This window comes from Furipterus horrens, unplaced genomic scaffold, assembly GCF_987537825.1.
Source record: "Furipterus horrens unplaced genomic scaffold, mFurHor1.1.pri manual_scaffold_11, whole genome shotgun sequence".
In the NCBI taxonomy this organism is placed as follows: domain Eukaryota; kingdom Metazoa; phylum Chordata; class Mammalia; order Chiroptera; family Furipteridae; genus Furipterus; species Furipterus horrens.
In genome coordinates, this window is record NW_028327181.1 from 10,287,399 (window position 1) to 10,311,891 (window position 24,493).

The window sequence follows — 24,493 nt, forward strand, 5'->3', positions numbered from 1 at the left end:
CCCAACTTGGGGACCCAGCCTGCAACTCAGGCATGTGCCCCGACCAGGAATCGAACCGGTGGTCCTCTGGTTCACAGACCGCTACTCAATCCACTGAGCCACACCAGCCAGGGCTTAACTTATTTTTTGATTCAGATGTAAGGAAACCATTTAAAGTCCCATAGGCTCCAGCTCGCTGGGGGGGGCGGCGGGGGGGGTGAGAGTGGGGGGAGGGTGGCGCTGAAGTTTTTCTAAGGTGTAGCATTTTATTAAATGCTCCTAGTTGCTGTCTTTCAGATAGTTGCATGTAGATAGCTGTATCTGAATGCTTTTCAGTGACAGGGCAAGATCTGAAGAGTGAAGGTACAGAAATAAATGAGCCCTAGTGTGCTGGGACACTAGGAAGCCTTTTCACATAGCTCTGTACTAACTTAATCTACAGTTAACAAACTGCCAGCCAGCTCAGACTGGGTCCAGCAGTTTCTTACTTAGCAAGGCCCCACAAAGCCTTAAGCTTTATCCACGTCCAAAACATGGCCTCATTTACCATCAATTCCTGTATTAAGGATAAGAGAGCCTCAAGGCCTGAGGGGGCTTAGGTTAAATAGTTTTCAAACTGTTTTGCTGTAAAAGCCTTTCTCCAAATGTATTCTGACAAAGAAGCTCTCTATATAAGACATAAATGCAGGAGTTTGCTGGTGCATTTATTCTTTCGAGGATTTCTTGTTTTCTTCATGACAGGCACGGAGGGCACACCAGTGGCTTTTGGTAGAAGAGCACTGAACGAATGACGACAAATGTATTTCCCTCAAGAAAAAACAATCCCAAATACCATACAAATTGTAAACTCATTTAGTGGTTCAGTACACAATTCGATTTGTGATTGTTAGTCCTCTGATGGGCTTTGGCTTTTGGCCTCAGCCAGTCCTAGGATGAAAGGTTGACTCAGGCACCGTTAGGAAGTTTTCTGGTTCAAATCATTAGATTCAAATGATTCATCCCTCTGGAAGTCAGCACCAGCAGAGAAACTACACACATGCTTCAAAACAGCTTTAGTGCTGGCTTTACCTAAACCACACACTGCACAGCTGAGAAAAAATTAGCAGGAACTGAGCAAAAAATACAGACGCAATACCTCAGGGAGAAAGCCTGAAGCTGTTCCCAGTGAAACCTGAAATGAAGTGACAGGAATTCGTTTTTTCCACGTTGAGATTGGTCATATCAGAAGTGAGTCCAAGGCACATATCCTTAGGAGACGCTCTGTTGCTGGTCTCACCAGCCTGATTATCCTTCAGTTGCAGGCTTCTGACGGGATGTGAGTGGTTCACGCTCCAGTATGGGAAAGGCGTTACAGTTTGAAGCCAGAATGAATGGCCACAATGCCTGATGTTAGACTTTCGAAGGTCACCTTCTGAAAACCTGCATCTTCTATCATCTCCTTGAACTCCTCCTAAAACATAAAGGGAGATACAGCAAGGATCACTGGGGCTTCATCTTTAGGGTCCTTATTGTAAGCTATAGAAGTTTTGTACCTGACATGGGAACTGTCGAATACTCTCCACAAGGTATTGGTAGGACTTCCAGTCTCCTGCAATAACTTCTCCCAGGACAGGGATGACCTGGAAGCTATAGAGATCATAAAGCCTAAACAAAAAGGCAAAGGTTAGGGTTAGAGCATTCCTCTATGTAAGAAGCAAGAAGGTCTAAGTCTCGGGTCATAAACTCAAATGCTTAGAGGGGTCAAGCAAGTACCTAAAATAAGTGAAGTGAGCAGGTACAAGATCAGTAGGGAGCAGTGAGGATGTGGTGACAGGGACAGTTAGGAGGTACCATAAAAGTGGAGAAGGGGGAATTACTACTCAGCTCTGACTATGGCCATGTAGGAATACGGCTTACCCAGGGTTCCCATGTTATCTGATTTCTCAAGTGAAGCTGGAAACCCAGATTTTTATGTAGACTTCTTTGGTTTTTAAATCAGAACATCTAAGTCAACTTCTTAAAATGGCAGCAAACAAAATCTGTGGACAGACTGAAGCCTCTGGTTGCTGGTTTGAGATGCTTCTGGCCTCGATGTTGTTATTCAGGAGTGGCTGACCTCTGAGGTGGCACTATCCCTCAGGGAGACTGGGAATGAACTATGAGGTTTGTGCTTATTGCTTACTGGCTACTTTCTACCCATTTGGGGATGGGAATCCTTGCCTGAACATGAGAATCAAGCCCTGTTAACGATGCCAACCTGGACACAAGCGGATTGCTGACTTGGCTAAACTCCAGACAGAGAAACCGTCCTCCTGGTTTCAGGACCCGATGGGCTTCCTGGAGGGCCTGAGTGAGAAAAGGAACAAAAGAACACATTCCTCAGCAGCCTCACTCAATTCCATGAGGCCCAGGCAGCTTTAGCTTCCCTGGGCATCATAAAAGTTACCATTTTCCACAGATCCCTTCTTTATTCTCTATTGGGAAGCTGTAACAGCAGAAATAACCCTACAACATCCTAAATGTTATAGGTCCCCTGCTGCTCATGAAGAGAAGGTGACCTGGAGTAATCTAAATAGACTCAGGTTGATACAACCCCCATGAGAGCAAGTTTTGAATGATCAAAATCACAATGATATCCTCTTTCATGAAGCAATTTTACATTAAGAAATCTAACAGAAATGCTCCCACTATGGAAATGACATGCAGCGCTATTTGGAGAGCAAAAGATTAGAAGCATCTTAACCATTAATGAGAGACTGGTTTAATTATGGAACATCTATCTACATAAATGGAATCCATGCAGCTACTGAAAAAAGGAAGAGCCAGTGTTTTTTATGTACCAACATGGGAAAATCTCCAAGATATATTTTTGAGGAAAAAAAGCAATGGGAAAAATGTTTCACATGTTAATATTTGTATTAAAAAAAGGAAAAAATACGTTAAATATGCACAACATCTTTCCAAAGATACACAAGAAATTGATGATTGATGGGAAAGGAAGCACTGAATGGCTGGGGTGCAAGGGTGGGAGGAAGACTTTCACTCATATGCCCCATTGTACCTTTTAAACTTTGAATCTGTTCCACTTCTTTTTAATTAAAATAAATAACAGCCCTGACTAGTGTGGCTCAGTGGGTTGGGAATCGTCCTGCAAACCGAAAGATCGCTGGTCCAAATTACTGGCCAGGCACGTGTCTGGGTTGCTGGCCAGGTCCCCTGTTGGGGGTGTGCAGGAGGCAACCAATCGATGTTTCTCTTGCACATCGATGTTTCTGTCCCTCACTTTCTCCCCTCCTTCCCTCTCTCTAAAAATAAATACAAATAAAATCTTTAAAAAAATAAAGAAATAATAAACCGGGGTCACAGAAACCAAACTAAACACTACCATAAAGGATGTCCCAACCAGAGCAGAAAATCAGGTGACTGGAGCCCATGTTACAAAAACAAAACTGATGCCTTGCACATTGTCTTCAGATGCTGTGGACAGAATATTAAAGTAGAAATAAAGAAGAGTTGCATCAGATTAAGAAGCAAACATTCCCTTCTCTCTGTACAGGAACCATAAATCTACTAGCTAACTTCTGCCAAAATAATGTTTGAGTGCCTTTTTTTGTGTCGACCTCAGAAATGCCTCTGAGCTTTTGCAAACTCACTGGTTCATGTGGCTTTACAAGTAAGAGGCAACTGAGGGAATATCAGAGCAAGACTGACAGTCTCAAAGATTTAAATACCAACCCAATCAACAAAGGCTTCTACTGAGGTCTGCTTGATGGTTTTGGTCCTTACTAATTCTGTGACTAGGAATATTAGCAACTTAAAGGGTTGAGGCCCCTGATTCTGAAACAGTCATTCAAGAGCCAAACCCAGGAAAAAAATCTCTCCATCTTTTTTCATTCACTGTGGAGCCACTCTGGGAGAACTAATATCCTGAGATGCAGTCATTCATACCCGATCAATGTGTGTGACATTCCGGATCCCAAAGGCAATGGTGTAAACATCAAACTTGTCATCATCAAAGGGCAGTTCTTCAGCATCTCCTAATACCCAAGCAAGTCCTGAAAGAGAAAATTAGTTTTCATTTCAGTCTGGGTAACTGTTTCTTTTGCACCCAGCAAATTGCCAAACCTGAGGAGGGGGGCATGGGAACCCCCAAATTGTAGTCAGCCAGGCAGAAGCTGGACAGCCTGGATACCCCATTTGCAGCTGGCTTCTAAATTGGGGACAGTCTTGGGAGCTGAGCCCTAAAACCAGTGGAATCTGATGCTAACTTTGGGTAGTTACGTGTCAGAACTGAACTGAACTCTCAGACACCTCGATGGTGTGGGAGAATTGGAGAACCGTTTGGTGATAGCAAACATTACACATTTGATATCAGAAGTGGTGTCAGCAGCTGTGAACATTGTTTCCAACTGGTAATCATAAAAAGAAGAAGAAGTAGTGTCAGAAAACATACACCTGCCTTCTCCCTTGGATTCCTGGCCACTGTCTTTATGGGTGTCCCCTAATCCTGAGAACTTAAAGCTGGTGTCCTTGAAGCTTAGGGGAAGTCCTTCGCCCAAGGCTTTGAGTGAAACCTGATGTTTACTTAGTTATGCCTACTTTCAAGCAGTTTTTACTCAACAGTTTTATACTGTACTGTGGGGTTAGGTGCCCAGATCCTGGGGCTAGACTACCTGGGTTCTAATTCCAGCTTTATCATTTATTAGCTGTATAATCTTGGAAAAACTACTCTACCTCAGTTTCCTCATTTGTAAGATGTAGTTAACAATAGTACCTACTTCAGAGGGTCATTGGAAGTATTCTAAGTGCTGAATTTAGTATTGTTATATTGGTTCTATTGGAGTCATAGAGAATCAAAGTGTCTAGACCGCCATTCTGGTCATGTATTCAGAAAAAACCTAAGGGAGCCCATATCAGAGTGGCTATATCCTCTTAAGGATCCTGATTCAGCTTTAACATTATTCAATTTGCAGCAAATGATACATAATATATGACAGAGAAGGAACTCTATAGAGGGTGGCATATGCAAATAACCTTTCTGGAAAGCAAACTAGCAGTATTTAACAAGAACTTTAAAAATAAGCATACCCTTAGACCCAGCTATTTTGATTTGAAGGATTAATTGGTTATTGGTTATGTAAATTGATTATATGATTCATGAAACATCCATCTGGGGAAATTTCATTAAAAAATGATTTTAAGGAATTTTTAATGCTATGAAAAAACTTCATATTATAATGATGAATTAAGGCAGAATATACATGGTATTCTCAATTTTACAAAAAGAAAATGGTTAGAAAAAAAGATAGGAAGGAAATCTATTAAAATATTGAAGAGTATCTCTGGATGTTGGAATTATAGGTAACATTTATTTTCTTAATATTTTTCCAAAATTTTGAATTTAGAAATCCAAAATTTCTCTCAAACATATCACTTTTAGAACCCATGAAATAATCTAAGGCTGCTGCCTTCACAGCTTCCAGTTGGGAAGAAAATGCTACACATAAATGTAAAACACACACAACAGTGCTACACATAAATGTAAAACACACCCACAACAGTGCTACACATAAAAAAGTCTTCACTCATTAACTTTACATCGATTAAATAATTGCTAGGATCCTCCTCCTTAGCTTCAACTACTTTTGCATGGTATTTTTTTTTTTTTTTTTTTTTTGCAAAGGCATTACTGAAGATTGATAATGCAAGGGGGAAAGACAAAGACAACTGAACTATCTGGCATTTAATGATTCCTAGGCAGGTGGATTTGTCTTCATAGTTAGGAGAGCCTGAAGGGCAAACTATGCCATGGAAGAGATGATTCCAGAAATGAAACATTACTTATCATTTCTATCTTTGTTTACCATTCTTTATGGCCAAGTACCAAAGAGAAGGAAACACGTTTTTCAGTAGGAGGAAGGAAACATAGTGCCTTTGTCTAAAAACACTAGTGACTGTCTGCCATCTGGTCAGTGTCGATGGTTAACAAAAGAGCCCTTCATCTTGGGGGCCAAGAGGGCTGCCCTTGGTGTAGGCAGCTGCTCTCAGAGAGGGAGGAGGAGGAGAAAGAATGGAGCTAGAATGACCACAGACACTCCTGGTGGGGGAGGGAAGGAGAGGAGTCCCAGCACTGACCGGAGGGACTTGGTTTTCTTTGTTGTACAACCACTGCCTCTCGTAGGGGCTGCCGGCCTGCGGTGCTTGGCCAGCGTGGGAGAGGGCAGAGCGGTAGCTCTGAAAAGCTTGGTAAACATGGTGCAGCTGCCAGGATCATTACTTCTACTTGAAAAAAAAGAAGGGGTTGGGGGGAGTAGTACTTCAAAATATTAAAACAAACAGGCCCTGGCCGGGTAGCTCACTTGGTTTGAGCATACGCCAAGGTTTCAGGTTCCACCCCTGGTCAGGACACATTTAAGAATCAACCAATGAATGCATAAATAAGTGGAACAACAGATCAATGTCTCCCTCTCTCTTGACTCAATATAAATAAATAAATAAATATTAAGCTCTGGCTGGCTAGCTCAATTGGAGAGCATCACTTCCATACTCTAAGGTTGCAGGTTCGATCTCTGGTCAGGGCACATGTAAGCAACCAATGAATGCATCAATAAGTGGAACAACAAATTGATGTTTCTCTCTCTTCTTTCTTCTTCTCTCTCAAGTCAATCAATAATTTTTAAAAAAATGTTAAAACATGGATAACACAACCAATTTGAGCACATGCTCACTGACATAAAAAAGAGGTAAGTTCCTACAGCATCTTTTTGGTCACAAAAACGTCACCCACCTTCTAAAGCAAGACTCAAAACCCTTCTAATATTAAACAGTGGAATAAATGTGAGCTATAGATACAGTTAAGAAAAATTAATAAAAACAAATCAGATAATGATTTTCCAACCCGATGATTCCAGTTCAGGGTTGCAGGTAGCTGGAGCCTCTCCGTGCAGCTCGGGTCAAAAGGAGAGACTAACCCCGAACAGGATGCCCCTCCATCACAGGGCACACCCACACTCACTCAGACTGTGACAATTTATACAGGCCCATTCACCCCATATGCGCATCTCTGGGATGTGGGAGGAAACTAGAATACCCGGAGAAAACCCACGCAGACATGGGAAACACATGCCAACTCCTCACAGACAGTGGTCTCCTGGCCAAAAAACAATTCTTTTCTCAACATTTTAACAAAACAACACGAACAAAAAACCTTATTCTAGGACCTGCTGTACTGATTACAGGTGTTTCTTCGACTGTATCAGTTGGGCATTCCGAGAAACTGATGCTGAGATGGAGTGCAAAGAATTGCTTTGTTTTGGGGTGGGGAGGCACCTGGGAAAGATTAAAGGAAGAGGAAGCAAGACTGAGGTAGGGAAACCTCTTAGGTCTTGACGCAGATCAGATAAAGTCTCAGCCCACCCGACAGGGGGCTCTGGAGCAAAGACTGCCAGTTAAGAGTCCCTCCTGGGGACTGTCCAGGCCCTAGTAGCCCCCTGGTGCTCAGCCATCAGCTGGGCTGCCAGGAAAGCCCAGCTGGGAAGCTGAGGCAGAACCTGCAGGTGCTAAGAGCTGAAGGCTGTCAGCCAACTACACTCCTAGAGCTGAAGGGCAAGTCCCCTCTTTAAGGGCAGTACACCCCATCAATCAAGCCATCCTAGTAGTGACAGGGGAATGGAGTCGCTCAAGAATAGGGTGTTTGGGGGTCACTGGGGAGTTGCTGGAAAATGAAAGCAAAACTTCTGTCTCAGGGTCCAGGAGCGGAGATCCAAAGATTCAGCTCCAAGTCAAGATCTGCCATTTAAGTTGCGTTACCTGAATAAGATATGTAATCTCTTTGGAGCTTTGGTCATATCATCTGTCACATAGGGCTGATAATCCAGTTCCCTGGGTTGCTGAAATAATGTATATAAATAACCACACAAAGTGGATTCACCCTCACAAATTATCTTCAACTCCATCTAAGTTTTTAAAAGCAGGAAAATAAAGCACTTCAACGGTCCCCATAGTCCATCTTATTTTGTAAGCATACAAACATTTCTCTGTGTCTACTGTTTGTAGGACTTGCCAGTTCTGTATCCTTGAGCGTGGGCTTTCTGCTTTCCAACCTTCAGCATCTCCCTGTTGATGTCACAGACCATGACATGGGAACCGCCCAAGGAATCCTCTGCATTCTGGTACTGTTGGGCAATTTCTTCCCAGGATAAGTTTTGCCGGGCCCGTAATCGCCTCTTCTGCTTTCCCCGATGCTGTGCCTGAACATAATTAAGGAACCGGAATGCAATGTCACCTGTGGGAAGCCAAAAGGAGGGAAGATGGAAACATAAACATAAACAAAAACCCAGTAGTTCCTAAATCCAAAGGGGGTAACAAAGGTAGAGAAGCTGAGGAGTGTACGAAAATGAAGTTTGTACTCATCTCCACAGTAACTGTTACTTTTTAATTTCTAGGATTTTTAAAAAAACTTTTTAAAAAAATTGCACAAGTAATGCATGGACATATACTTAATATAAAATACTCAATATCTCAATATATGGAATAAAACATAAAAGTCGAATTCTCTGTCCATACCTTCTCCATACATAAAATATTAAGAGCTTAGTGTGGAGCCTTTTAGTCTTTTTCTAATAATTTTTTAAAAAGGTTTTATTTATTTTTAGAGAGAGGGGAAGGAAGGAAGAGAAACATCAATCAGTGCCTCTTGCACGGCCCCAACTGGGGACCTGGCCTGCAACCCAGGCCTGTGCCCTGACTGGGAATCGAACTGGTTACCCTTGGCTTTACGGGACAATGTCCAAACAACTGAGTCTCACCAATCAGGGCAAGGTTTTTGTTTTTGTTTTGAAGACTATAAGTATTTTAGATTTTGATAAGACTTTGCTAAACTGTCCTCCACTGATAGGATTTTCTACTGCCTTCTAAGATTCCATTTGGGGAGAGGCCCACAACAACAAAGCCACACATTCATTTCAAACATAGAGATTATTCTACTATAATTTATTATACATTATTCTGGTGATACAGATAATCACATTATTGCATTATATTATACATTATTCTAATGTAACTTAACACGTACATTAACCATGTAATAATATCACCAAGATGCATTTCAGAAGCGCATATTTTTCTCCTCAAATGTCTAGTGCGCACCAAGTAACAAAGGAGGCACCCCCCACAGAAAGAAAATGGGTCAAAGGTTAAACAAAAAGTAAAAGTCATTTAGATGATGAAATGTCACTAGAGTAAAAAACTGGTCTTTTTTCTTTGTAATCCTGGGCATTTTAGAAAAATGACAGGCACAAAGCTGATATTCTGTGCTTCTGATTGACATTTAGTTGAGAAGAGGAAAACTTTCTTAGAATTCTATTGATTTTCAACTATCATCTTGAGGCTAATGGTAGGTGAGGTAGCTCATTCCAACAAGCTACACTAATTTCTGTAATAGGTACCTGAGGATACTAACATGGTCATTACCTGTGCCTCCAGCAACATCGAGCAGCTGGGTCCCAGGAAACGGGTGCATTTTCCAGAGCAGCAAATCCTTCCAAATACGATGGATACCGAGACTCATCATATCATTCATCACATCATACTTCTTGGCCACACTTTCAAACACCTGATAGACTGACATGAGAGAAATACAACACAATTGTGTTACTGACAAAATTAACTTGGAAAATTCCAAAGTGAAAGAGAATAAAGCTCCCTGCCACTCCCCACCCCCGAAATTGCCTGTCTTAACATGGTAAACTCAAATCATTATGCTTAATGCCCAAATCTACACCTCAACATTGCCTGTTTTAAAAGTTTATGCCATGGCTGGTGTGGCTCAGTGAATTGAGTGCTGGCTTGCGAACCAGAGGGTCACAGGTTTGATTCCCAGTCAGGGCACATGCCAGGGTTGCAAGCCAGGTTCCCAGTTGGGGGCGCATGAGAGGCAACCACACATTGATGTTTGTCTTCCTTTCTTTCTCCCTCCACTCCCCTCTCTCTAAAAATAAATAAATAAAATCTTTAAAAAATAAAAAAGGTTTATATTATTTCATAAAAAATCAACCTCTTTTCTACTGTCTTATTTATCTTTAGGACCATTACTTTTTTAAAAAATTGACTTTAGAGAGAGAGGGAGGGGGTGAGAGAGAAAGGAAAAAAACATTGATTTTTTTATTCCACTTATTTATGCATTCATTGATCGTTTTTCTATGTGCCCTGACCGGGGATCAAACCCACAACCTTGGTGTATTGGGATGACACTCTAACCAATGGTGCTACCTGGCCAGGGTTTAGGGCCAATACTTTGTAATGATGCAATATAAAAACTTGGTACTAAATATAGGTGTTTCTTAGAGGATGGGGGGTATTGGTGGAGTTTTTTCTAATGGTTATTATAATAAAAGACTACTTTAATAAAGTCCTTTAGAAAGACATATGACTAATGAATGGGAAGGCCTCAGCTCATCTCTGCCTGTATCACTGAGAAAAACCTCAGGTACAATTTGGTAAGCAGATGGAAGGCAAGATGTGAATCAGGGTCAAGTTACATTGTAGAGGGGCCCCATGAATCATCTCCATAGGATTAGGCAGAATGTGGAATCTGGGGTAGCAAGAAAGAAGAATTTACTATCCAAGAAACTTTAAGGCACAGCCTACATTTAAATTCTTTGCACCTCTGCTTCTCTGCCCAAAAGATGAGAAAATCAGCGCCAGTCCTGTACCTCCCCACCATAAGGCTGAATTAGGTAGTGAATGGGAGATGCTCTGAGTTCCTCAGATAAAACGTGCTGCACAGATACAAAACATTACCGCCCTCTGCTGAGTCGGCCCACCATAGAGCTCCTCCTTTACCAGGATCTTGAATACCTATTCTCAACCCTGGGATCTCCAAGCTTGCTTTTTTCTTTTGAACATCTTTTGGGGAATAGAAGGGCACTAAGGCTCAATGCACTGAGTATAAGCACCCCTAGCTTTGCAAGGTTGTGATATACGTGGATTTCAGTTACCGTGGCTTAGTTTAATAACACTGTCCCCCCAAAACATCACTCAAATACAATGGTATATTAACTGGGAGTAATGGCATAAAGTACAAACTTCACTAGTAGTCCTTCAGTTGGCAAGTTACTATGTAAATAACAGCTATGCATCCTGATCAATTACCAGTCATGTCACTTCTTTCCATTTGTAAATGGTAGGTCACTATACATGAGTTAGTGCACCCACACACAGCAAAGCATGTAGTTAGTTGTGTTACCTCCTTATCTCTGTTGTGAACATGTGGCATTTTACAAAGCTGGGAAATGACCAACAAAAATGAGAGTGCAGCAAAGAAATGAAGAGTGATAATGCTGGAAGTGAATTTTAAATAGAATGTCAATGGAGTTCTAGAAGAAACTGCTGACATTGGGAATGCTGATACTGCTCCTGCTTGAGAGACTAGATATGCAGCCAGAACTTTGTCAGATGAACTTACGGACATAAATGAGGGTGTGGTTGTGATGAAATGTTTTTTATTTTTTAAAGATTTTATTTATTTATTTTTAGAGAGGGCAGAAGGGAGGGAGAAAGAGAGGAAGGTAAACATCAATATGTGGTTGCCTCTCGTGCACCCCTAACTGGGACCTGGCCTGCAATCCAGGCCTGTGCCCTGACTGGGAATCAAACCAGCGACCCTTTGGTTTGCAGGCCGGCACTCAATCCACTGAGCCACACCAGCCAGGGCAGTGATAAAGATGTTGAAGATGTTCCAAATGAAACGATGCCAGCAAAAAATTACACATTAAAGGAATTCCTGGAGATATTTCACGACAATGAAGTGAAAGTATAAAATGTTAGAAACTGCAAACTTAGAAAGGGGTATGGCCATTTGCCAAGGCATAGAGAAGATGCTCACTCACTAATGTAAATTATATGAGAAGGTCACAAACACTGTTCAAACTACTCTTGGTAATTTTTTTGCAAAAGAATAAAACAACTTAATTCTCAATGTTTCTAATTTTCAATTAGAATTTTAATTAAAAATTTAAACTTAAATGTAAAAGATTCTAATTACATTAAATTAAAATATGTTTAAACAAATAAAATTAAGCCTAAGTTATAATTAGTGTGCTAAAGAAATATTTAACTTTACTAATTTTCATTTCCCTGTACATGTATAACTGACATTCAGAGTTTTTGATGTTCGATAATTTTTAAAGGTCATGGAATAATTATAATTTTCCCCATTGATTATTAAGATCATTGTGCATGATTTCAGCTTGCATGGTTATATTTACCATCCTGCATCACTGTGTAAAGAAAAGACTTTGCCTGTACTTCAATCTTGGGTCTCAAACCTGGACACTGTATTTAGCTCAATGAGTAACTCATTCCCCTGCTTGTCATTGTGTGCAATGTTTATATATTGTAAAGCAAAATACTGAGGCTGGACATTATTAATATTCTGGAAGCAAACCACCCGATTCAAATGCCAGCTGTACAGCTTACTAGAGAATCTTGGGCAAGTGACTTAATATCTATTTCAACAGTTTATTCATCTATAAAACCCGACTAACAGTTCCTATTTCATTGGGTTGTACTTATAAGAATTAATGTAAAGTATTTTAAAGGCTTTAGGCTCTCAATAAATATTTATTATTGTTTTACTTGGCTCCATTTATATCACTCTACAAGCTGTTATAAAATTCCTAATGTGCATCAGGCACTGAGGATATAGATATGAATGAGCCACTGTCCTAGCTTTCTAGGGATTCATAGTTAAATAGCATGTTAATATAAATTCAATATTCGTAGACTTACACATTTCGTAAGGTTGAGGTGAGAAATAATACAATGTAGTAATCTTTAAGAGGATGGGAAATCCCACTGTATACTCTTTTTCTTATTTCCTGGGTGACCATAGGCTAAGTGAAGGAATTTCTCAGAGCCTCACATTATCTATCCAACTGTAAAATGGACATAATAAATCGTACATTTGGAGTTTTAAAACTATTCTTTTTCTTTCCCATGCCTATGGCACAGTTCTGGACTCAAAAAAACTACTCAATAATATCCAATATTTATTGAATAATTATGAAATGTCAGGCATTGTTCAAAATAATTTTACTGTATTAAGTAATCTAATCCTCATAAGAACTCTAAAATAAAGGCTACTATTATTCCTAGTTGGCAAATTTGGAAGCTGAGGTAGAGAAGATACTTTCCTTTTTCCTTTCTACAAAAAAAATTACCTATCCTGCCCTGGTTGAGTAGCACACAGTTGATTAGAGCATCCTTCCCATACACCAGGGTTGCAGATTCATCCCGGGTCAGGGCACATACAAGTACCAACCAATGAATGCATAAGTAAGTGGAATAACAAATCGATGTTTTTCACTTTCTCTCTCAAATCAATTTAAAAAAATAAAAATAAAAAAGGCCTATCCCTCTAGCAAGAAGTTAAGAACGTGATCTCTGTAGTTAGACCAAACTGGATTGGAATACTGGTCCCACCACTTAATACGTTAACGTGGACAAGTTCTTGCTTAATAATTTCTTCATGTGTAACATGGGGAAAACAATACCCACCATCAAGAAGTTGAAATGAAAACTGGAAATGTCTACACGGCGCCTTGCACATTATAAACGCTAAATTGAGGGATTTAGTGATAATTGCTCTGCTTAATAAGAGAACGCGTCTAAGCTCTACAGGGTCAGGTTGGGAGAGGGGGACTCCACGGATGTCAAGAATGCACAAGCTACAGCACCGGAGCTAACATAAGAAGAAACCAGATCACAGATCCCACGACCCGCCCTCTCGCCCCTTTCACCTTTGCCCTCCTTCTCTTCCTCCGACACAGTCTCAAACCCGAAGTGCGTTTCCGTTGCCCGCTTCTCTTGGGACAAGAGCCGCGCACCCAGTGGGCTCCCAGGCCAGGAGTTACGAAGCCCGGGGAGCCCGCAGCCCCGCATCACCCGCGACCACCCACGGCCGCGGTTCGCCCATAAAGCGCAACTCCCGGGGGCCGCCATCTTGACAGTCGGAAGGCAGCGGCCAGACGGTACGTCACGTTGTATCACTGGACGGCCGACGGCGGCCGGCTGGAGACATTAGTCGAACGAGTCCTGAAACGTGATATTAAGGATCTGGGCTTGATCTCCGGAATGGAGTCTTCCCAAATTGAACACAGAATTCACCAGCAGTGAGTGGACTTTCGGGAGAGCTTCCAGTCACCTTTCAGCGGTCACGTCTCTGAATCTTGCTAACCAGCAGTAGTACCAGAACCAACTTGCAAGATAACCAAATACCTCTTGTTTTACGGTGAAGAAGGGGGATTGGGGAACCGAGGTAAAGTGTGGTAAAAGCCTAGATGACAGGTTATTTCTTGCAAACTTTGGCGTGCATAAGAATAACCTGGTTTGATCTTTAATATGCAGATCTTCAGGCCCAAGTACCAGACATTTTGAATCAGCAAATCTGATATGGGTTCTGGGAATCTTTTATTTGACCAAACATTTTCGGTGATCCTGATGCGAGGATTTCTTAAGAAACATGCTAGGCGACTCTGAAAAGTAAACATCGGAAAGAAATGAGAAAGAAAGCCCTGGTATCTATTTAGTAAATCAGAACAAATCACCCCTCACACTTCCTCTCCAGCTGTCACACAGCTATATTTCTAGCTCCATCTGGCATGGCAGGGGTCTTTTACCTCAACCCCAGATTTTCCCGGTTTTTGTTTTTGTTTTATTTGTTTATTTTTATTTTTATAGAAAGGGTAATGCATTGTAGACCATCCTGCGCAAAAGAGGATGGAGGTGGTGAGTTTTGCTTGGATTTCTGTGTGTTTCTTCTTTTATTCTCTTTTTAAATGTATGTTTCCTGTAAATATTTCACAAGGAGAAAGCGCCAAGGACCTAAAAAACTATTCTGAAAATGAAAATTTTCTTTCTGGTTTAATGTAGCCTGACAGATGGACAGACACCTACCACTTTCTTTTGGAAGAGCTGCACTGGGATTTCTCTTTTCCTGTCTTATTTTTACCAGTGATAGAAGGAATGACTCATTCATGTGATCAGAGTTCTCACATCATTGTTAAAGGAAATAAAAATTTATCAAGGAATCTTGGTACAGCTTCCAAATCTAGTTATACATGAGAGAATGAACCTCAGGATTTGAGACTCTTCCTTCTAAATATCAAATTAAATTTCCAGTAGCTATTCTCTCATTTCAGTATGATCTGTGGGGGGAAAAAACTGGAAACGTTGAACCAAGATAAGGACTGGTGGAAGGCATTTTGAGGACATTTAAAAATATGGGATTAGTATCTAATTTCCTTTGTCCTTGTTAAAACTGATAATTTCAAGAAACTGATTGGTTTGTATATACTTATTAATGTTTTGTATAACATGTGATGATTAATAAGGAGCCAAAAGGGGCCCAATTATGGGAACTCTGGGATTTTGTCTATTTATTTGTTCATATTTTCTGAAATTCCACTCATCCTTTTATGCTAAGCTTAGGTGACACTACCTCTGGGAAGTCCTCTTTTACCCCACCCAACTGTTTGTACTTCTTGGAGCTTCTGCTTTGGTCAGCATTTTGTGTTAACTTTATTATAGTCTTTATCACCGTCTTCCATTGTAGTTTCTTTTCTTTTCTTTTTGTGAATGATATAGTATTAAGTTATTTTTGTTTACAACTGGAACTCTGGGAATTCAAAATTAACATCCTCGTCCCTATACTCTTACAGACATTAGAAAAACTTTCAACCTTCTGTTCCCTGTTCTGCAGTGCTTTATGCAAATGAACTTTTATGAGCTGGCTGCCATCCAGTGTCACCATGATTCTCTTGCAACTCCTGGGATGCTTTTGCTTATTTTTAGAGGCTTTTTCGAGTTGACTTAGGCAATTCTTGAGCAATGAAGACAACGGGCTTCCCACTGAACTTTTTTTCCCCCAGTTCAGCTGGATTTGAATTTTCTTTTTTTTCCCTTCAATTCATCTCATTTTATTTTATTTTTGATTTAATCTTTATTGTATTTTCTCCCTATGGACTTGGGTTTTCTGGAAAGATTTTACTTTAGTAATGGAAACAAAGATTATAATAGCTTTCCGACCACCACCAACTTTAGTTTCCTTGACAGCCATTATATTCAGCTTCCTTAGCTGGGCCTTGGGGCCCGAGTCCATTTCCAGCTCAAAGAGAGCCTGAGAAATGCCAGATTTCAACTCGTCTGGCTTCTCCCCATTGGGCTTCATGATCTGGAGGCTCGAACTGAACGTGGCTTTCTCCCTGGTGAGCACCAGCCTAGCCACTGTAGTTTATTTGCTTGACTAACTTAGGAAACTAGGAGTACAGTATATTAAAAGCCTTAATTTTAGTGTAGTTGGCATTCCTTGTGCTCAGGACAGTACCTGGCTTATAATAGGTTTCTAATTAAGGTTAGCCTGAGAAGAATTATTTGTTGATCTCTTTAACAGTGTGTGTATGTGATCCTTTGAATCTCAAACTGCTGTGGTTGAAGGGCATCGTTTATAATTTTACAAAGTAAGGATGGATGTGATGTGATTTCAAAAATACATATGTGAGTTTCTGTCTTAGTGTTCATATCTGTAAAATGAGGAACTGCTTATCTCACAGGTAGTTGAGAACATCACTTATTAGCTACGTGTTTGTGGGTAAATGGCCTAAGCTTTTAAAGACTGTGTCCTCGTCTTTACATTTGAATTATTGTGAGGATTAAGTGTGGTAATCCATATAAACTGCGCAGCATAGTGCCTGCTAATAATAAGCCCTGAATGACAACTATTATTAATGAACTGAAAATATTAACAAAGATTTATACTGATAAATGACTTAACAATGAAATGAAGTATTGTATGAGGAAGTACTGTAAAGTGATATTAAATGTAAGGTCTTGCCATAATTGTTACTATTACAGTTACTATTAGGTGATAGAATAAGAACCATGAATAAATTGATATTAATCCTAGTATAAGAATTATAAATTAAACAATGAATCAATAAAGGAATTCCACAGGTATTATAATGTTTGGATGGGTTGTTAGTTTTCATTATTATACAATACAACATTATTAGTGTATTACTAACACTTGGACTACAAGTCCTATCATCCCGTAGGCCCTCACGCTGGGGGGGGGGGGGGGAATAAAAAAAAAAAATCACTAGACCCGGATGAGGACTGAAAACTACACTTCCCAGAATGCTTCACTTCCACAACAGCACTATATATAGTCCATCCGGGTTCTTAGAGATGCTGTTTGGCGACTCGTCGCCATTCCAGGAGCTTCTCGGCCTCGGCCCTGAGGCGAGTGTCCGTCGCTGTGTCGGAGACACCCGTCCCCGACACCAAGACAGCCAGCCCTCTCCCCTGCCTCGCGGCGGGAGAGCGTGTTCGTCCGGCCGGCCGGCGGGGCTCGCGTACCCTCCCTCGCCTCCCTGTTCCCCGCAGCCTCCGCCCCGCCAGGCCCGGCCCGGACTTCCGAGCCCCGGCCTTCTCCGTCGGTCACTGCCTCCAGCGGGCTCGAGCGCCCCGCTCGCCGCTTCTCTTCCCAGTTTGAGAAGGCGAATAAGGAAATAAGGAAAAATGTCGCCATGAAGGCCGAGAACCGCTGCCGTCGCCGACCCCCGCCGGCCCCGAACGCCATGAGCCTGGGTCCCTGCCGCGCCCGCTCCGCTCCGACCGCCGCCGCCGCCGCTGCCGCCGCCGAGGCCCCAGTTGATGCCGCAGAGCTCCCCCAACGCCGCCGCCACTGCCTCCGACATGGACAAGAACAGCGGCTCCAGCAGCTCCTCCTCCTCTTCGGGCAGCAGCAAAGGGCAACAGCCGCCGCGCTCCGCCTCGGCGGGGCCCGCCGGCGAGTCTAAACCCAAGAGCGGTAAGGGCGGGCGACTGTGGCAGTGGGCGCGGGGCGGATCCTCGCTCCCTTGTCGGCCTGGTCACACCCGGGGGGAGCCTGCTTTCTGCTAGGATTCCTATTTTTCTCCCCTCTTCCATGGTTCCTGTTATTTACAATGAACTTTTAATGAGCTTTGAACCGAGTGGCTTACGTGAACTCTTGCACTAGTGCTCTATGAACAGCTGGTGAAGTAGATGCTACTCGTTTTCCCATTTTGCAGATGAGGAAACCGAGGTTCAGAAAAGCTGAGGTCGCCTAGCAAGTATGTGCCTCACAACAGGCCTACCTACTTGTCTGACTCATCAGTCCACGCTCCTAAAAACAACGTTGTTTTACCCTTTAGTGTTGAATTAGCATTGGGTAGTGTTCAAGTTTAAACAGGGGAGGGTGGGGCCCAAAGACTTTTCAAACTCAGATCTTATATTTAATAATCTGGCCCCCGAGCCATCTCTCTCTGTTGAAGAGAACTTTATTCGGTGCGTTTAAGAGCACAGCCTCTGGATTCAGTCTTTTTTAGATTTGCCAGAACTTTAGTGAATATCTGAACTTCCTTACCTGTAAAGGTGGAGATAATGAAAATTAAATAAATTAACTTAGAAAACAAAGGAACTAAGAAGGGCTTAGGAGAGTACCTGACAAATGTTTCCCTGTGTTAGGCTCCACTTGTGTCCTTTTATAGGAAGATTTTGTCATTTGTGTTGTCCTGCCACTGAATACTAAGTTATGATCACCATGATGATCCTAGCTATCATTTATTGAGGGCTTCCCATGTGCCCAGTACTGGGCTAGGCTTTTGCCTCCGTTGTGGATACTCCAGCCACTAACCTGTCCAACAAGGTGGAATTTTCATCCAAAGAAGGAAAAAGTTGAAAGGCCAGAAGGTTAGGAGTTGGCAGGTCTGGAGTTGTAATTTCTGCTCTTTTGTATTGTGACTATAGTATTAGTAGTGGTAGGAAAATGTTTTGAGTGGAATGGGAAAGTGTGTCAGAGAGGGGAACATTTGGAGTCCAGCTCTTTGAAACTTTTTAAGGTTAAAACACTGTAAGGGTGACTTGAGTTCAGAGTTTACCTGCTGGATATAGCAAACTTGTTTACCTGGGGTGCTGAGGGCTTCTAGGGAATGCTTATGGACCTCAGGTGGGGACCAGTTGTCAAGATAGTGAGTGAGTGCTTTAAATACCTAAGCAGGGATTAGTGGGCTCTCGGGCTACATTAGGGAGTGTTGTGTAGCCTAATTTTGGGGTTTTGCACATGTATAGCTTTCCCACAGACCTCTTTAGAGATAGGGGGTAGCCTGTCCTTCTGGCCAGTGTTGGAATTGGTTTAAAGTGGTCTGAATATATCAGTGTAGGTAACTTTACTTTTTAACACTATTCCCAGATGTAAGGTTAAAGATTATGATTCTCCAGTTTTCTGAATTCTCAACTATTTTGGGGGGGGCTCCTCTTCGAGCTATTAATATAAAATCATAAAGTTTAGGGATTTTTTTTGTATTTAGATTTTATTTATTTGTGTTGAGAGAGGGGGGGAAGGAGGGAGAAGGAGAGGGGAGAGAAAGAAACATTGATGTGTGAGAGAAACATGGACTGGTTGCCTCTCGCACGCCCCCACTGGGGACCTGTCCCACAACCCAGGCATGTGCCCTGACGGGGAATTGAACTGAGGACCTTTCGGTTCTTAGGCCAGCGCTCAATCCACTGAGCCACACCAGCCAGGGCAAAGATTAGATTTTAGTGAGGCAGTAGGTGAAAGTTTGCAACCCCAAAACAGTAAAAAAAAAAGAAGAGCAAAACTAAGGTACTTAAGGCATTTTACTCATTGTTCCTGACTACTTTGAATATGTTAATTGGCGGAACTAACTTCGATTACCCCACTGGATGATGTAGAATTCCGGTGTAGTGTGACCAAAGCAAATATTTGTCAGTGTTAACATTTCTAACAGACATGTATAGAATAAGTAAGTACTAATTGTTGGGTTCGTTTTGACTAAAGTGACTTCCGGTTTGTTTTTTTGTTGTCCCAATTTTTCTCCCCATTGCTCTCCGCTACCCTGCCCACTGACCCCGGCTCCCACAGTCAGTCCCCGCCAACTTCTGGTCTTCTGTTTTTGTTTTTTTGTTTTTTTTTAACAATTAAATACTGTGAAGCACTCTTAAAAAACTTGACCTTCTTAATTGAAAGGTTCTGAGGAAGAAAATAAAAACTCATGTAAAGGACTTTTTCCTAGGATATATGAAATACACCAGTGTGCCTGCCCTCTGGTATCATTAATTTTTGTTTAATGTGTTTGTTAGAAAGCTTGGCTGTAGTTGCCATTACCAGTGCCTACTTTTCTGACTACTGCTCTGTATTTTCCCTTAGCAAAAAGGAAGGTTTGTAGTTAAATACAGAGTTCTTCATTCATAATCCACTGCTTGTATTTAGGCACAAATTCTAAGGTGGAGTAGGAAAAGATTGAAAATGGCTTAGGAAACTCTGGATATTGGCTAATTAAAAAAAAAAAAGATTGTATTTATTTTTAGAGAGATGGGAAGGGAGGGAGGAAAAGAGGGAGAGAAACAGCATCTGGTTCCCTCTTGCAGGCCCCCAACTGGGAACCTGGCCAGTAACCCAGGCATGTGCCCTGATTGGGAATTGAACCAGTGACCTTTTGGTTTGCAGGCCAGCACTCAATCCACTGAGCCACACCAGCCAGGGCTGGATATTGGCTAATTTTTAAGTTTGAAATGAAAGGTAGCATATGTTGCCTTCAGAACATCAAGCTAAGACCAGCGCTGCCACAACAGATAGCATTCGGGACATCTCTAGTAACTCCTAGATGGTTGCTGTAACAAAAGGGTAGACTCAAATTCAGCCTAATTCCACAAAAAGGTTTCTCAAAAGCTGACTCAACTTTTGATGTACTTGATTCTGCTGGAAATTGTTGAAATGACCTCTTGAGTTTCAGAGTACTGAGTTGAAGAACAGGAAGGGTAAGTTGAAAAGCCTTAACTGGCCTTTCTGTTGTCAAAGTAACAAGAATTTTCCTTTTTGTTTTTAAAGAGTTTTCCAATTTCTTAATAGTTAATTTTCTTTCCCCCTCCTTTCCCTACCTCATGTGAAGAAAGAACCTCTGGTTTCTATTCTTTAAACCATGTGTGTCATAAATGGCCACTTGCTTCCTAGTTACATGATTAATATACTTGAGTCTTTGTTCCTGTGGCTGGCTTCAGTTTGTTCTTCATGCACACAGGAAATAGGTAAATTTGGCTACTGGTATTTATTTGATCTTTCCCGTCAGGCTGGCATACCACAGTTTCTTTCTGTTGGCTAATTGCTTCAAACATTTTACATAACATTCCCTTTCTTGGATATATTCCAACAGCATTGTTCTGCTAGGGTTAGGATGCAGTTCTAAGAATGTTTAACAGTGAATATCCCAGGAATCCCAGAGGTTTGGGAAAAGCCAATTAATAATGTCAGTGAAAGTAAAAAGAGGCAATGGAGAGGCTTGGTAGTTTATGTGCAAACAGTGAACCCTGGAAAGGATCCAGGCTCTTGCCCCATCCCGCTGGCTGGAGAAGGGTACTGCCAGGGAGGTTAGGGGAAGGTCAGGTATTACGAAGTAGTTATTTTGAGGCTGGTGATAGGAAGCACTGTCCTGACACTCTTCCTGTTATTCCGGTACCGAAGCCAGGTTACAAGTGGTAATCTCGAAGAGTGCCTCTGAGCTGTAAATGGACCTGGGGGATTTTCAAAAGATTTTATTTATCTTCAGAGAGAAGGGAAGGGAGGGAGATAGAGAGGGAGAGAGACATCAATGTGAGAGAGCAACGTCAGTTGGCTGCCTCTCACATGCGCCCCGACCAGGGATGTGGCCTGCAACCCAGGCATGTGCCCTGACTGGGAATGAAACTGGCAGCTTTTTGGTTTGCAGTCCGCTCAATCCATTGAGCTACACCAGCAAGGGCTGAAACTTGGAGGTTTTTGATGGCTTTGAAAATGGAGGTGACTTGAATCTGTCAATAAAAACCACTTGGAGAAGTTATGAGAATTTCTGGGCCTGTTTGCTGGAGTCCTTCGTGTATATGGCTTTGTTGGAAATCTAGTGGATGTTCTTGACTGGATTGATTTAGGTTTATTAATAACAGGCCTTCAAATAATAATGGCAACTGTGTGCCAAGCACTGTGGTAGGCATTTCACAGTAGATTTCTCTTAATCCTCATGACCTTGTGAGGAGGGAAAGTAGAGGATTAGCCCTACTTAAAAGGCAAGAAAACAAAAGCTTAGAGGGGTTAGAGTGATTTGTCCCAAGTGAATTCTTAAGAAGTTCTAGGTGATATTTATAAATGTACTTTGTATAAATTCACTTAGCAAGCAGGTAATTTACTGGCACATATATCATTCCTGATATCACCACTCTCTTCCTTTCATTCATAATTACTGATTTCAGCTGGATTCAATTTGTTGTCAGTTCATTCTGTAGTGAGGCCATATATTGCCCCTCCGGATGTGCTTGTCAACCACCTCTGTAGGATGGGTAAGCAACTTGCTTGTGATTACAGCATGAATCAGCAGTAGAAACTTCCGGACTGATCTTCTGGCCTCTAGGCCGTGCCAACTTGTCAGCTCTAGAGCTAGAAATAATGATGATGCCAAATTATTTAACGGAAAAATATATGGCCTTTAATTTGATAATGGAGGGAAGAGATATGCCGACTTATTTGGTAGAGACCTTTCTATTAGGGAAATGTGGAATAACTGAGACACTGGATTAAGTTCTCAAGTCTCTTGATTCTGGGATCCTGAGTTCTGGATTTGAGCCATTTAACTAACTGGTGGTCTTGTCCTTTTGGGAATACAGTAGTCCCTCTCTATATCGCGGTTCACTTATCATGGCCTTACTGTATCGCGGGGTTTTTAAAAATATATTTAATTATTTATTGCAGATTTTTCGCTATGTCGCGGGATTTTGCGGTATTGTATACATATGGTGTTAAAGTTATGTAGGTTTAAGAGTGTAGAATATGTTTAAGAACATAAATAGTATTTATAAAAGTGTGGAAAAGGTTAACAAGGGAGTGGGAAAAGTTAATAAGGGGCTGGGAACGGTTTATAAGTGTGTGGGAAGGGTTTATAAAGCCTTAAAATATATATAAATACTAAAATAAATATAAGGTTCCTACTTCGCGGATTTTCACCTATCGCGGGGTGGGGGGCTCTGGAATGTAATACCCGCGATACGTGAGGGATCACTGTATGTCTTGACAGTAGTTCTTGGCAGTTAGTTGTTCTCAGCTCTGGCTGTGCATTAGAATTTCCTGAGGACCTTTTCTAAAATTAGTAATATGTGAGGCCCTTCCCTAGTGATTCTTTCGGTCTGGGTTTGGCCCTTGGGCCCTGACATCCACAGCTTTAAAAGTCTCTGCAAGTTATTCTGTTGTGTAGCCAGAATTTAGAAACCACCACTTTGAAATTTAAAATTTTCAACAGAGAATATGCTTCTCCTAGGAACTTGACTTTCTTGCCTGCTTTCCGAAATTTAAATCAGATCATCTCATTGCTATCTCCTGTAAGAGAAAGGAGGACGAATTTTACCCCTATGTTATTCACATGTATATCCTAGCAAGTTGTCTGTAAAATGATTCAAAAACAGTACTCTGAATTTTATCTCTGGGTCCCAGGCCTGACTGCGCTTTCAATCTTTAACTGCCTGTTGCCTGGGTGTAGAGATAAGAGCCAATTTCTCACTATTTTTTAATATTAAAACTTTAAAAAGAATTAATTGATTTCAGAGGGAGACAGGGAGAGGGAGAGCGAAATACCACTTTGTTGTTCCAGCTTTTTATGAATTCATTGGTTGACTCTTGTATATGCCCTGATTGGGGATTGAACCTCTCTTGTATATGCCCTGATTGGGGATTGAACCTGCAACCTTGGCATACTGGGATGATGCTCTAACCAACTGAGCTACCTAGCCAGGGTCCAGCCTCTCACTTTAGATGTCTCATTTGATGCCTTTGGGTAAGTGGAAGATAAGATGAGGGAGTTTATTTTAGTATCTAAAATCATGAATCCATATGTGGTCAGTTGTAATCTGTTTTAGAAAAGGCACTTCTCTATTCATCAGAGAGCAGTCCTGTAAGCATTATGAAACCGTTTCCTTGCCAGTGTGGTAATAAGTGACTAAAATGAAAACAATTCTCCTGCTGAGTTCCAACTTTACTTTCTTGAGCCCTCAAAGTGTAGAATCCGACTCTACTTAAATTTATGCAGACTATTAGTTGCTTGTCTTAAAAGCATCAGGGTCAAATGCAGCATCATCTGAAACAGTCTTCGGTAATGGGGCTTGGGGAATATGTGTTTTCTGTATATGCCTCTTCTCTTCATAAGACCTCATTTGTTCTCTTGGTAAAGTTAGCTGGGATCCTGTGTCCCTCTGAATTTCGTATGTATTTGAGATCTTATAAATGAATTCCATGGGTTGAAGGCAAGGCAAAATTTGTATGAGATCTGGAGTCTCACTTTCTAATTGTTACTACTGATGCCCTAACTATTGCTAACTGAAGAACTTGATAAAAGTCTGTTTCATAAATTCTAACTTCAGATGAAATGCTGGTCACTTACCCTAACTGGGATTTAAAGGTAACTGGTAGGAGTGAACC

The 24,493-nt window shown here is 41.5% G+C and overlaps 2 protein-coding genes and 1 pseudogene across 3 annotated transcripts in view; 1 reads left to right on the forward strand and 2 right to left on the reverse strand.

The window, feature by feature from the left end:
* Positions 1–847: 847 nt before the first annotated feature.
* On the reverse strand, positions 848–13,968 carry COQ5 (coenzyme Q5, methyltransferase). The gene is made up of 7 exons (XM_090292159.1): positions 13,758–13,968; positions 9,430–9,579; positions 8,021–8,242; positions 3,907–4,013; positions 2,216–2,304; positions 1,512–1,623; positions 848–1,429 (listed from the first exon to the last, which is right to left on the reverse strand). The coding sequence occupies exons 1-7, from the start codon at positions 13,957–13,959 to the stop codon at positions 1,328–1,330; spliced, it is 984 nt and encodes a 327-aa protein (XP_090148285.1). The 5' UTR covers positions 13,960–13,968; the 3' UTR covers positions 848–1,327.
* A 1,652-nt stretch (positions 13,969–15,620) lies between these two features.
* On the reverse strand, positions 15,621–17,596 carry LOC149996906 (small ribosomal subunit protein eS7 pseudogene; annotated as a pseudogene).
* Positions 17,597–17,615: 19 nt separating this feature from the next.
* Positions 17,616–24,493, forward strand: part of RNF10 (ring finger protein 10) — a 30,933-nt gene continuing 24,055 nt past the window's right edge. Inside the window, exon 1 of one of the 2 annotated variants that reach the window (XM_090257878.1) lies at positions 17,616–17,827. In XM_090257878.1, coding sequence (XP_090114004.1) covers positions 17,671–17,827 — 157 coding nt within the window. In that variant the 5' untranslated portion in view covers positions 17,616–17,670. The remainder of the gene's footprint in view (positions 17,828–24,493) is intronic. The other variant, XM_090257879.1, reaches the window with a different exon arrangement.